This window comes from Sceloporus occidentalis, unplaced genomic scaffold (genome assembly GCF_023333645.1).
Source record: "Sceloporus occidentalis isolate IW3139 unplaced genomic scaffold, rSceOcc1.0.p SCAF_3, whole genome shotgun sequence".
NCBI lineage: Eukaryota > Metazoa > Chordata > Lepidosauria > Squamata > Phrynosomatidae > Sceloporus > Sceloporus occidentalis.
In genome coordinates, this window is record NW_028316983.1 from 129,571,277 (window position 1) to 129,584,052 (window position 12,776).

At 49.3% G+C, this 12,776-nt stretch overlaps 1 protein-coding gene across 10 annotated transcripts in view; it reads right to left on the reverse strand.

Moving 5' to 3' along the window:
- Nucleotides 1-12,776, reverse strand: part of LOC149316771 (protocadherin alpha-C2-like) — a 227,031-nt gene that overhangs the window by 84,034 nt on the left and 130,221 nt on the right. Inside the window, exon 1 of one of the 10 annotated variants that reach the window (XM_089516238.1) lies at nt 869-3,474. The exons of the other annotated variants lie outside the window; for them this stretch is intronic. Coding sequence (XP_089372364.1) covers nt 869-3,340 — 2,472 coding nt within the window. The 5' untranslated portion in view covers nt 3,341-3,474. Of the gene's footprint in view, nt 1-868; nt 3,475-12,776 lie in introns of those variants that run through there. 10 annotated transcript variants of the gene reach the window in all.

Sequence of the window (12,776 nt, forward strand, 5' to 3'; positions counted from 1 at the left end):
AATGTATTTGTTCCTCACTCCCATGCAAATCTGTGGAATGACTTCCTCCTGTCATTTAAAAATTGGTTATCCAATATGCGCTTTGTATGCTTTTTGCCTTAAAATTACCTGTGATTTTGGTACAATTTTGAAATCTTGTCTTTCTCTTTGCTGTCTATGTAATTCTGGAAACATTTTTTTTTAAAAAATATATAATTTAATAAATGGGGGCAAAAAGGCTCAGTTATTAAATGGAAGAACAATTTAAATTTAAGTAATGAATTAAAACAGCTACCAAGAAGGTGCTCCTTCATGTCCCTCAAATGGGCAGGTGAAAGTGATAAGGCCTCACTGTTCAACTACAGAAGATAGGAACATGAGAAGTGCTGGATCAGAACAAGGGCACATGAAATCCAGTACCAATACATGCCTCTGGGGATGACCACAACAGCCATCTCACTTTTTTATGTCCTGCAAATGGCATTCCTGTCAACATGGCATCCGCAATTAACTGCCACAACTAACAGCTGTTGGCAAGCTATCCTCCATGAATTTGGCTAATCTCCTTTCAAAAAAGCCATCTAAAAATTAATTACACATTATTCTTTCTTTCTTTCTGGTCAGTCCCGTATCTACTGTCCAATAACGATAAGACTCTGAATTCTACTTTGATAAAACAGAGGCAAACGTGTTATATTTCCTATTTTTTTCTTTTATTCTATTTTTATTTTTTGAGACGCTAGGCAGAGATTCAGTGTACCATGTAATAGCATGCACTCATCATTTTTTTTTTCATGTCTTTAATCTTCTGCTCCAGATCCAAGGCTTTGCCATAGCCCTCCCCACCATCACCAAGACAGGTATTTTTAAAAAACAAAACCCTGCTTACCACCAGAATGGCATTAAAGTGGTCACTCTTCACCTTCTGTACTTGAATGCAGGATGCTGGCACTTGTAATAATCCTGCCCCCTTAGCAAGGTTGCCAGCGTCTCCATTGGGCATCAGATTGTTATTGCTAGGCCCGACACCCAGGGCGGCCCGATACAAATAAGTGTGCGTAAGTTTCCCCATCCCTGCAACCTCGACCATCTCTGGCGTAAAATGAGAGCTTGGGAGCATGCGCACATTGTAGCGGTACTTCTCATAATCATCCATGGGGCAGCAACAACAGCTGCGGTATGGACTAGTCCTACAGTGGAAAAGACGAATGGCTAGAAGGAAGATGAGAAAGCCAAGGAAGACAAAAGAAAGGCAGGCCAGGCCAATGATCAAGTAGAAGTTCAAGTTCGACAGCTGCTGCCCTCGAGCTTCCAGGCTGTCATCAAAGTCTGGGAGTGCCTGTGGGAGGGAATCGGCCAGCAGGATGCCCAGGGTCACAGAGGAGGAGAGGGGTGGCTCCCCACTGTCCTTCACCATGACTACCACTTTGTGCTTGATGGGGTCACTAGACCTCATGGAGCGACTAGTCCTGAGCTCTCCAACATTGGGAGAGAGTCGAAAGAGGCTGGCGTCGGAAGACTGCACAAGGTGATAAGAAAGCCAGGCATTCTGCCCACTGTCTGGATCATGGGCCACCACCTTGGTCACCAAGTAGTCGGCATCCGCTAAGCGGGGCACAATTTCCACTGCCACTGAGCTGTTCTTCACCCCCGGATACAAAATGATGGGGGCATTATCATTCTGGTCTTGGATGCTGATGCTGACGATAAAGGCAGCCGCCAGGGCTGGGGAGCCATTGTCCTTGGCCTCCACTTGGAAGTGGAAGCTCTGGAGCTGCTCAAAGTCAAAGGAGCCCTTTGCATAGACAACCCCGCTCTCGGCATCAATGGCCAAGTAGCTGGACAAGGAGCTGCCTTGGATGTCTATATCCCTGAGTAGATACGAGACCCGGCCATTCTCCCCGAGGTCGGGGTCAGAGGCAGACACGTGGAAAAGGGACACCCCGGGCTGGTTGTTCTCGGTGATGGAAACTTCGCGCATCTGGTTGAGGAACTTGGGGGGATTATCATTCACGTCCGCGATCTCCACCCGCAGCATCTTCTGGGTGGCGATGGAAGGGGAGCCCAGATCCGAGGCAGTGACGGTGATGTTGTACTCGCTGACCCGCTCCCGGTCTAGAAGGCCGCTGGTGACCACGCTGTAATAGCTGTCGAAGGAAGACTTGAGCTGGAAGGGGAGGTTGGTGGGGATCTGGCAGATGACCTTACCATTCTCCCCGGGGTCTTCGTCAGTGATACTCAAGAGAGCAATCACCGTGCCGAGCGGGGAATCCTCAAGGATGGGGCTGGAGAGGGACGTGACAGTGATCTCCGGGGCGTTGTTGTTGACGTCAGTGACCTCCACCAGCAACTTGGCCACGCTGGACATCCCAAAGACCCCTTTGTCCTTGGCCTCCACGAACATCTCCAGCTGGGGCTTCTGGACGTCCAAGGCCCCGACGACTTTGACCTCTCCCGTCCGGGGGTCGACACGGAACATCCTCCGGAGTTCAACCGGCGTACTGTTGCTGAAGGCGTAGCCGACCTCCCCGTTCTGCCCTTCGTCCAAGTCGGTGGCCCTCACCCGAGTGACCAGGGTGCCGTTGGGCGAGTTCTCTGAGACGCTGGCCCGGTAGACGGAGTGCTCGAAGACGGGGGCGTTGTCGTTGGTGTCCAGGACAGTGACCACCACCTGGGCCTCTCCGGAGCGCTGCGGGTTCCCTCCGTCCTTGGCAGTCAGGACCAGGCGATGGGTGGCCTTCCGCTCCCGGTCCAGGGGCCTTTCCAGGACCAGCTCCGGGTAGCGGCTCCCGTCCCCTCGGGTCTGCATGGCCAGCCGGAAGTGCCCGCCGCCGTCGTCGTCGTCGGGGGCAAGGAGGGCGTAGCTCTGGACGGCGTTGGGCCCCTCGTCGGGGTCCCGTGCGTCGGGGAGGGCGAAGCGTGCCCCGGGGGCCAGGAACTCGGCCACGCTGAGGTGGTACTCCCGCAAGGGGAAGGCGGGCGCGTGGTCGTTGACGTCCAGCACCTTCAGGTGGAGCTTGTAGAGCTCCAGGGGGTTCTCCAGCACCAGCTCGTAGCTGAGGGTGCAGGAGGGCCTCAAGGGGCAGACCAGCTCCCGGTCCAGGGGCTCCCCCACCGAGAGGGCCCCCGTGGAGGCCTCCAGGCTCAAGTAGGCCCCTCCGGAGGCACTCCCGGTCACCAAGCGGAGCTTGCGGGAAGCCAGGCTGGAGGGATCGAGGCCCAGGTCCCGGGCCACGTTGCCCACCGCCGCCCCGCGCCCCGTCTCCTCCGGCAGCGAGTACTCCACCTGCCCCTTGGCCCCGGAGGGGAGGAAGGCCAGCACCGAGAGCACCAGGCAGCACGCCCCCAGCAAGAGCCGCATGCTGGACCCCTCGGCCTCCTCCTCCTCCTCCTCCTAGCTCCCCGAGGGGGGCATCCTCCCTCCCTCCCTCCAAGGGCTACGAGACCGAGATGGAGCTCCTTCCCGGCCAGCTCCCGACCCCGGGCATCATGGACCCCTTACTCCTCCTCCTTCTTCTCCTCGTCCTCCTCCACTGCCGACGCCCGCGTCCCTTCTGCTGAGCCAGCAGCCGATGCCTTTCGGAGGAGAGATCATGCGGGAAGAAAGAGCAGAGGGAGGGAGGGAGGGAGGCAAGGAAGGAGGGAAGGATGCAGGCTTGCTCTCTTCTCTGTATCTGTGTGTCTGCCTCTTTCTCGCCCGCCCCGTCGCTGCCTGGCAGGGACCGGTCCACAGCGCCGCCTAGAGGCCCCCGCGGGAAGGAAGGGCGCCCACCGCCAGACCCCCGCCCAGAGCCCAGCCCTCCTCCTTCCCAGCCAGGCACAGCGAGGGCTTCTGCATCCAGCCCCCCCCCTCCCCCAGCCAAAAAGCATCACTCAAAAGCAGGGGGTGACGATCATCCAATTGTGTCTGAGGAGTTCTTTTATGTGATGTACTGTCCTGTATTTTTTTTCTCCAGTGTCCTACATTTTGGGAGGGGTGGGGCTAGTCCTCCTCCTTTGTGGGGAGGGGAATCTGCTCAAGGAGGGGGCTGGGGGGGCATCAATCGCCGGAGCGACCAAGAAACAGCCTCGGATCGGGAGGAGGAGGGGAAGAAGAGGGGGAGGACGAGGAGGATGGAGGAGGAGGAGGAGGAAGGGTGGGACCCTCCTTGGCCCTGCCTCCCCTTCCAGGATCTGTCCAGGGCTGAGGATCGACCCCCTCCTTCTGCTTCTGGCTTCCTCCCTGACCGAAAAAGCCCCCCCCCCCGATCCCTCTCATGCAGGGGACTACGCGTCCTCCTTTTCCTCCATCCACAATGGAGGACGTTTTGGAACACCCCCCCCCCTTTGAGCAGGAGACACGTCCTCCATTTGGACCACCCGTCCAGGAGGACTGTCCAAAGGCCCTCCCTTTGGAGCATGGCTATGTGCAGCACCAGTTTCAGGGCTTTGGGTTTGGCCGCGGGGGCCTTGGGTGGGTGGCAGGCAGCGAGGGAGGCAGGGAAGGAGGAGGGAAGGATCCATCGGTCGGCCGCCTGCTCAGCCAGGGTCCCCCGGGAGGCTGTCGGGAGGGAGCCATGCCACAGCTGTAGCTCTGCAAGGGAAGGGCTGGCTCTGCTCCTCCTCCGCTGCCCCTCTCTCTCTCTCTCTCTCCCTGGACCGCAGCCCCCCCCCCGGCCACATGGGATGGGGCCACCGCCCCCACAGCCTTCCCTTCTTCACCTTCCCATCAAGGGGACCAGGGGTCCCCACCGCAAAGGAGGAGGACGACGAGGAGGCACTGCATACAATCCTAGACAGTCCAACCCTATTCTGCCATGCAGGAAATCACAATCGAAGCATCCCCAACAATCAAAGTACTCCCAACAGATGGCCGTCCAGGTTTAAAGACTTCCAAGGAGGGAGACTCCACCACACTCTGAGGGAATCATAGAATCATAGAAACTGCAAGGGCCGTCCAGTCCAACCCTATTCTGCCATGCAGGAAATCACAATCGAAGCATCCCCAACAGATGGCCATCCAGCCTCTGCTTAAAGACCTCCAAGGAAGGAGACTCCACTACACTCCGAGGAAGGAGTCTGTTCCACTGTCGAACAGCCCTTACTCTCAGGAGGTTCCTCCTAATGTTGAGGTGGAATCTCTTTTCCTGGAGCTTGCTCCATCCTCAACATGACATTCCTTCAAATATTTAAATAGGGCTATCATATCACCTCTTAACCTCCTCTTCTCCAGGCTAAACATCCCCACCTCCCTAAGTCGTTCCTCACAGGGCATGGTTTCCAGACCTTTCACCATTTTAGTCGCCCTCCTTCAGACACATGGCTCCAGTTTCTCAATGTCCTTTTTGAACTGTGCTGCCCAGAACTGGACACAATATTCCAGGTGAGGCCTGATCAGAGCAGAATAGAGTGGCACTATTACTTCCCTTGATCTAGACACAATACTTCTATTGATGCAGCCTAAAATTGCATTGGCCTTTTCAGCTTGTTCAATTTGTGGGTTTACTAGTGACCAGAAGAAGAAGAAGCTCTAAATGCTCACATCAATATAAATGCATGCGTCCCGGTCATGCTCAAATTGGAGGACATTGTGGAATTCCTCCTGGACTGAAGATTGAAATGGAGGGCATGTTCCAGAAAAGGAGGACATCTGGCCACCCCACTTCGGACATTCAGAAGGATGAGGCTAAAAAGCAGAGACCCAGAGTTTCCCTTGGGACTGCAGGGAATTGTCTTAGGAAATTTTGGGAGATGAAGCTGCCCTCCTTCCTCTCCTATTTTCTCCATTCCATGTATTCCAGGTCCAAAACTGCACAATAATCCAGTTTGAGATCACTTTAACTGCCCTGGCTCAGTGCTGGGGAATCCTGGGAATGGTAATTTGTTGCGGCCCTAGAGCTGTCTGACAGAGAAGGCTCAATGTCTCACAAAAGTACAGTTCCCAGCATTCCCTAGCATTGAGCCAGGGCAGTTAAAGCAGTCCCAAACAGGATTATTTCTGCCATGTGTTTTCGACCATAGTGTACAAAGAAGTCTCATTCTCTTGTTAGATGAAAGCACTGCAGTGTCTTCTCCATAGACCTACCTTAAGATGTAGCAGATTATTAACCTGAGACTCAACCCAGGGTTAACAGGGGAAAGTCTTTTAATTTTAAAAAATGTATTATTTAAACAGATTACTTTGTAGAACCCTAGAGCGGTAAGGGACCACATATGCCATCTAATCCAACACTTTGCCATGCAGGATACACACTAAAGCATAACTGAAAGATGCCTTTGTTGTTGTGTGCTTTCAAGTCTTTTCTGATTTATGGCGACCTTAAGGCGAACCTGTCATAGGGTTTTCTTGGCAAGCATTGTTCAGAGGAGGTTTGCCATTGCCTTCTTCTTAGGCTGAGAGAATGTGACTTGCTCAGGGTCACCCAGTGGGTTTGATGGCTGAGCAGGTACTCAAACCCTGGTCTCCAAGTAGAGGTAGTCCAATGCTCAACCTCTACTTAAAGGCCACCAAAGAAGGAGAGTCCACCACTCTCTGAGCCAGTCCATTCCAGTGACCAACATAGCGGCACTATTCCTTCCCTTGAGTTATTCTAGACACTATACTTCTATTGATGCAACCTAGAACCACATTGGTCTTTCTGGCTGCCACATCACAATCAAAACATTCTTCCCAATGTTTAACACCACAAACTCCACAAAATGGTGATACCTTCATTGACCAACCAAAATGCACAAAATACACCATGCAGGCTCTCTAAGCTTCACTTGCTGATTTTCCTTTGGATGAAAAGACCCAGCAGGGACAAGGAGGCAGACCAAGGACTCTTTACCATCAAGTCCTTCAAAGTATAAGATCCTACGCTCCAGAGGTGTCGCAATTTTGCCCTTCTATCACCTTCACAGCTTCCTTCCTCCATCCCCACCTTTCACAGCCTCAGCCACAAATCAGCCTTTGGTGCCACCCTTTTCTCGAAAGGGGCACCTCAACCAATGCTGTCTTTCCCTCCCAGCAAGCATTCTGCCTTCTGATGCGCACTTTATGGGACAAATGAAAACAGCTGAGTCCAGTGGGCCTTCTCGCCAGTAGATATCCTTGCATAGGATTGGCTTTCCCAAAGTCATTCATTGTTGTCGTATACCTTCAAGTTATTATTATTATTAACCTTTATTTACACAGCGCTGTACATACAGTCTTTTTAATTGGACGGTTCCCTGCCCTCAGGCTTGACCAGCCCTCGGAGTTTCTTGGCACGGTTTCCTCAGAGGGGATTTGCCACTGCCTTCATCCCTCTAAGGCTGGCCCAGTGGGCTTCCATCATGACCAAGCAAGGCCTGGAACTCTGATCTCTAGGAATCCAACCCTCCAGCCACTCCAACCACCGGTTTATACCAAATAATGAATTGGTTATCATCTAAGGTGTGCTTTCCTGCCTTTTGCTGCTCTGGGCATTTGCTCTTCAAAAGGGAAAGGAAATACTGCTGAGTGGAAAGCTTCCTTGGGTCCCTTCTTTCCCACCACTTGGAAGTTCCACCAGGATTGGGAAGGAAGCCCAGTTTGCTGTGAACATGTGAAGGGGGCAGAACCATCCAGGATGGATGGAGAGAAACGTTGTTTCCTCACTACTGATCCGTGGTGTCACTGGTGTGTGTGTGTGCAGGGGGTGCGGACCACACCAGGCGGACCACACCCTAAAGGAGGGTGACACCACTGCTCCTCAAACACCTACATTTTGGCAGAAAGAGGCTGTGACATTCATCTGCTTCCCTTTAAAATTCTTTAAAAAGTGGTGGCGGGGGGGGGACTCAGTGGGAGGAGAAAGGAGTGGCCCCAGATTTTTTTTTAAATTAAAATTTCAATTTCAAAATTTTAATTATTAAAAAAAATTGAAATTTTTGAAATTTTTATTTTTTTTTACATTTTCTTTAACAACATCACATATTTACCAAATCTTCATTGTGTATATGTAAATACATTTAAGTTGTGCATATGATACTGTAATTTTAATTTTGCTAGCTTTTTTTTTAATCTCAGAACTATTAGCATTACATTCAGTAGTATATGGGAATTACGATTTACAAGTACAAAAAAGCATTACTAGGGATTCTATATAGTGCAAAATGGAAAGACTAGAGGGTAACATCATCAGTTACTGCACCGGGTGACACCAACTCTAGTTACACCAATGTTATTGATGCAAGTACACTTCACTCGACTTAAAAGAGTTCATGCTGAAATCAGCCTAATTTAGGGGTTGAGCAGATGGACAGGATAAAGGAGTGGTACTGTTTTTCCCCTAACTGGTTGAAAAGCCCACTCTCTGCACAGCCCACTCCCAAGGCAGGCCAAATACCCATGGGCAGTCCACACCATGCAGCATTAAGCTACACTTCTTTTTTCTTTTTGCCTCCCTCCATTGTAGGGACACTCCACCCCAGATTGGAATTACTTCCCTCTTCCTGCCCAGCTGCCATCCCATTCCCATTGGCCCTGTGTGACCAGCCACACACAGTCACATGAGCAATACAATCCCTGTACAGTGCATCAGTGCGCCCAGTGACACATAAGTAAGGAGTGAAGGAAAATTCCATTTTGGAGGGCAGAATTTTGCTCAGCCCAACGCAGTGATACCCTTGGAGGGAGTTATTGCACAAGAGTTGGCAGGGTGACCAGATGTCATAAATGCAAAGGAGGACAATGCACCACATAATGTAGGACATTGAAGATAAAGGCAGGACATGACCAACTAAAAGCTAAGAACACTAATATAAATGTTAAGCCATGCTTCTTCATCCTGCTCAAAATGGAAGACATTTTGAAATTCCTCCTGGACAGAAGGTTGAAATATACTTCCAGAGACATGTCCTGGAAGACTAAAACATCTGCTCACCCTGAGAGTTGGCAATGGCTGGAGCAGGAAGCGCATGAACCCCATTCACCTCCTGGACACACTTGTGCCAAGTAATGGGTGCAGGGCGTTCCTCAGGAGAGACAGAAGGAACAGGGAGAGGAACAAGGCCCCTGAGCCTCTGCCCGAGAGAAGCCAGAAAGGAAGATTTGTGCCTCTGCCATCTGCTATGGTGAGAAAGGGCACCTCTGTAAGGGCACGAGGGAGAAAATAGTCCAGAGTTTAAAGTTTTGGATTGCCGAAGGGTACGCTGGTAGCCAGAAATGTTACACTGAGAGTTAACCAGAGACAGAAATCAGTGCAGAGCCATCACAACCCTTGCTTAGACAATCAGATGGCACTGCAGCAACAGGAACTGAATAAGACGGAAAGCCCCTCAAAGAGGACTACTTCCTGGAGGATAAAATGGCATCTATTACAAATCCCTATAAGAACTGCAGGGGCAAGCAAAGAGGCCCAGGGCGACTCTTCCTTTTCCCTAGAATGGGTTTTCTGGCTATTGCTGTTTATAAACACTGATATTTACCTGTGCTTTGTTTTAATTCATTCTTGTACAATGTTCGATATATTGGTTTAGCTTTTGCTTTAATTTGTGAAGAGCAAAGCTAGACCGAAATATTAAAAATCAATAAAAATATTGCTTGGGGCACATAAAATATTGCTTGGGGTGCCTGCCACATTTGATGGATGTGCTGGCAAAAATTACTAAAGAGAGTCCAGTTATGAACATTATATACTTGATTTTACTTCTTTCATTGGGCAGCCTTGACAAAACAGGCAATATTAAAACAATTTGCTTTCCATAGGTTTTTTTCCCCTCACATATGATTCTTTACTTTAATTTTTTAATATTTTTTTCATTTTCTTAAATTTTTATTTTTACAATATCCATTCCACAGATATATTTCCACACAACACATTTATACACAACAGATTTATACCTCTACCCCTCTCTACCATTTAGACATACTAAAATCCAACACTTACTAAACTACCTCTGTCTCTTCTAATCAGTGTTGCCAACAAGCCTCGAAGATAATTCCCAAAAATGTTTGTCCAAAACACGCTGAATCCCCCCACATCACACAGAATATTCAGTCACAATTCCCAGAAAATTCCCATAATGTTAAAATGGCAGATGTTTTGCAAATAAACGTAAACATAATTGAATAAAAATAATTGTAACCTATTTCAACCCTCAAAATCGCCATTGAACCAAACAAAGAATCTTTCGGTCCTTTTAAGATATTTATTTTGACCTGAAGGGGGTTCAGGAAGCTTTGTGCCAAATAGAAATGTGTTCGGCTGCAACCGCACTGCAGAAATAAATCCAGTTTAACACCCTTTTAATTGCCATGGCTCAGTGCTATGGAATCCTGGGAATTCTAGTTTTCGGAGACATTTAACCTTCTCTCTCAGCAAACTCTGGTGTGACAACAAACTACAATTCCCAGGATTTCATAGCACTGGGCCATGGCAGTAAAAACAGTATGAAATTGGATTGTCTCTGGAGTCTGGAGTGAAGATGCAGCCTGAGTTGGGTCCAAGACACACTGCAGAAATAAACCAGTTTGAGAGTGCTTTAACTGCCCTGGCTCAGTGCTAGGGAACCCTGGGAAGTGTAGTTTTGTGAGACATTTAACCTTCTCTCTCAGCAAACTCTGGTGTGACAACAAATTACAGTTCCCAGGATTTAATAGCACTGGGCCATGGCAATTAAAACGTGAGTGAAGATGCAGCTTGAGTTGGGTCCAAGACACACTGCAGAAATAATCCAGTTTGAGACCGCTTTAACTGCCCTGGCTCAGTGCTAGAGAACCCTGGGAAGTGTAGTTTTGTGAGAAAGAGCTCTGGTGCCACAATGAACTACAATTTCCATGCATCTGAGGAAATACGCTTAGGAAAGCTCATGCTGCCAACTTGTCTTTCAGTGAGACTCAAAGGTGCTACAAGATCTCTCTATCATCATCACCATTATTATCATTATTAAATCCAAATGCAGCTGAAGAACTGGACTTAAATTGGCAACACCGATATCCTGTAGACTCATTCTCTGAGCCTGTGATCTGAAAGCGTGGAGGCAATTCCCTTGTCAAACCAGGGAATCCAGGGAATTATAGTTTGTTGTGACATGTTGAGGCACTGCTTTTACCAGCCAGGGCTCCATGCATGAAATTCTGGGCTTGGTGGTTTGTTGTGCCCAGAATCCCATCGCAGGGAGCCTTGCAGTTAGAAGCAGTGCCAAACTGGATTATTTCTGCAGTATGGATGGCAATGGAAAAGAGAACGAAAAAGAGAGCCACAAAACAAAATTCTGGGAAGACAGGGCAGGGATGCCAACTTACCAGGTGCTCTGCCCATGCTCAGAGGCATATTTAATCACTAACACACACACACACACACACACTCAGGGACATCACATTCACATCACACAACCCAAAGGGTCCTCACAGTACAACAACGACCCTGAGAGGTAGGCTTGGGGCACTCTGCCCAAGCTCAGGAATTCAGAAATTCAAATGTCACTCTCAGGCACACACAGAAGTCCACAACATCAAGCCATGATACCATGATCAAGTATTGCCTTTGTGTGCCTTAAAACTTATTTCTTACTTGGAAATCCAAGGCAATTGGGAAGCCAGCCAAGACCCCTCACTCCCTGCCTCTCTCCAGCACTGCAGCCACTTTGCTTTGCCCCTGAAGCCTGAGAATGCCTGAGGGGGGGCAATCACTGTCCTCTCTCTGATTGGCTGAACTGTTAGTGTGAATGTGATTCCTCCAAACAGTTGGGGTTGGTTGGGCTTGCTCCGTCCTGGCTCTCAGAGGGAGTCATTAGAGAGAGAGAGAGAGAGAGAGTTTTTTCTCCAGCCCTCTTGGCTGAAAACTGTTACACTCCAAAGGGTTGGTTGCTCTGCAGCAGTCTGGAGCTGAAATGGGCCAAAGTCGTGGAAAAGGCACTGAAAGAGAGCCAGGCACGAAAATCACACGAAAAGCTCTGAAAAGTCCCCGTTTTCGCGTGAAAGTCGCGAAATTGGCAACACTGCTTCTAATTTCCTCCTCCTATCAGAGAAAGATTGCTGTTCTCTGAAGATGCCATCCACAGATGCTGGCGAAACGTCAGGAATAAACTCTTTTAGAACATGGCCACATAATCCGAAAAACCCACAAAAAACTATGGATGCCAGCCATGAAAGCCTTTGACTTCAAATTTGCTTTCCATTTCAGCACTAAAGCCAACTGCTAGTTCCCACTAGAAACCCACTAAACAGATGGGTGATAAGTCAATATTTGTGTAAACTCCATGAATTTGATAGGTCTACTCTAGTTCTTGACTAGATATTTGATATAGAGTAATATAGTATCTAAGAGTCAGAGTTATGAATCAGAAAACCCTGTGTTTAAATATCTGCTGAAATGAACAAACAAGGCAGATATAAAACTACCTAGTATTTTTAGCCTCAAACTGACCCCCAATATGCAGTTAATCATACAGACCTATTGTATTTTTTGTGTATGCTTTCATATTGCCTGCCGACTTATGATTACCCCATGTATTTCATAGGGTTTTCTTAGGCAGGTAATACTCAGAGTAGTTTTACCAGTTCCTTCCTCTGAAATATAGGCCCGTTACAGACCGCCCAAAAGGAGCGGTCTTGGGCCACTGCCGGTTGCAGCGCAGAGGAGCCGCAGCAGCCAAACCGCGCGACTCCTCTGCGCTGCAAAAAAGGAGTGCAGAAATCGCACTCCTTCCGGCAACCCGGAAGAGCCGCCGCAAGTGCCAAAGCGCGCACTTGCGACGGCTCTTCCGGGTTTAGACGTCCAGACGCTGTGCGTCCTTTACGTCAAGATGGCCGCGCCCGTCTGTATAGGGCACCGCCATCTTGACGTACGGAATATGCACGAGGGGCAAGG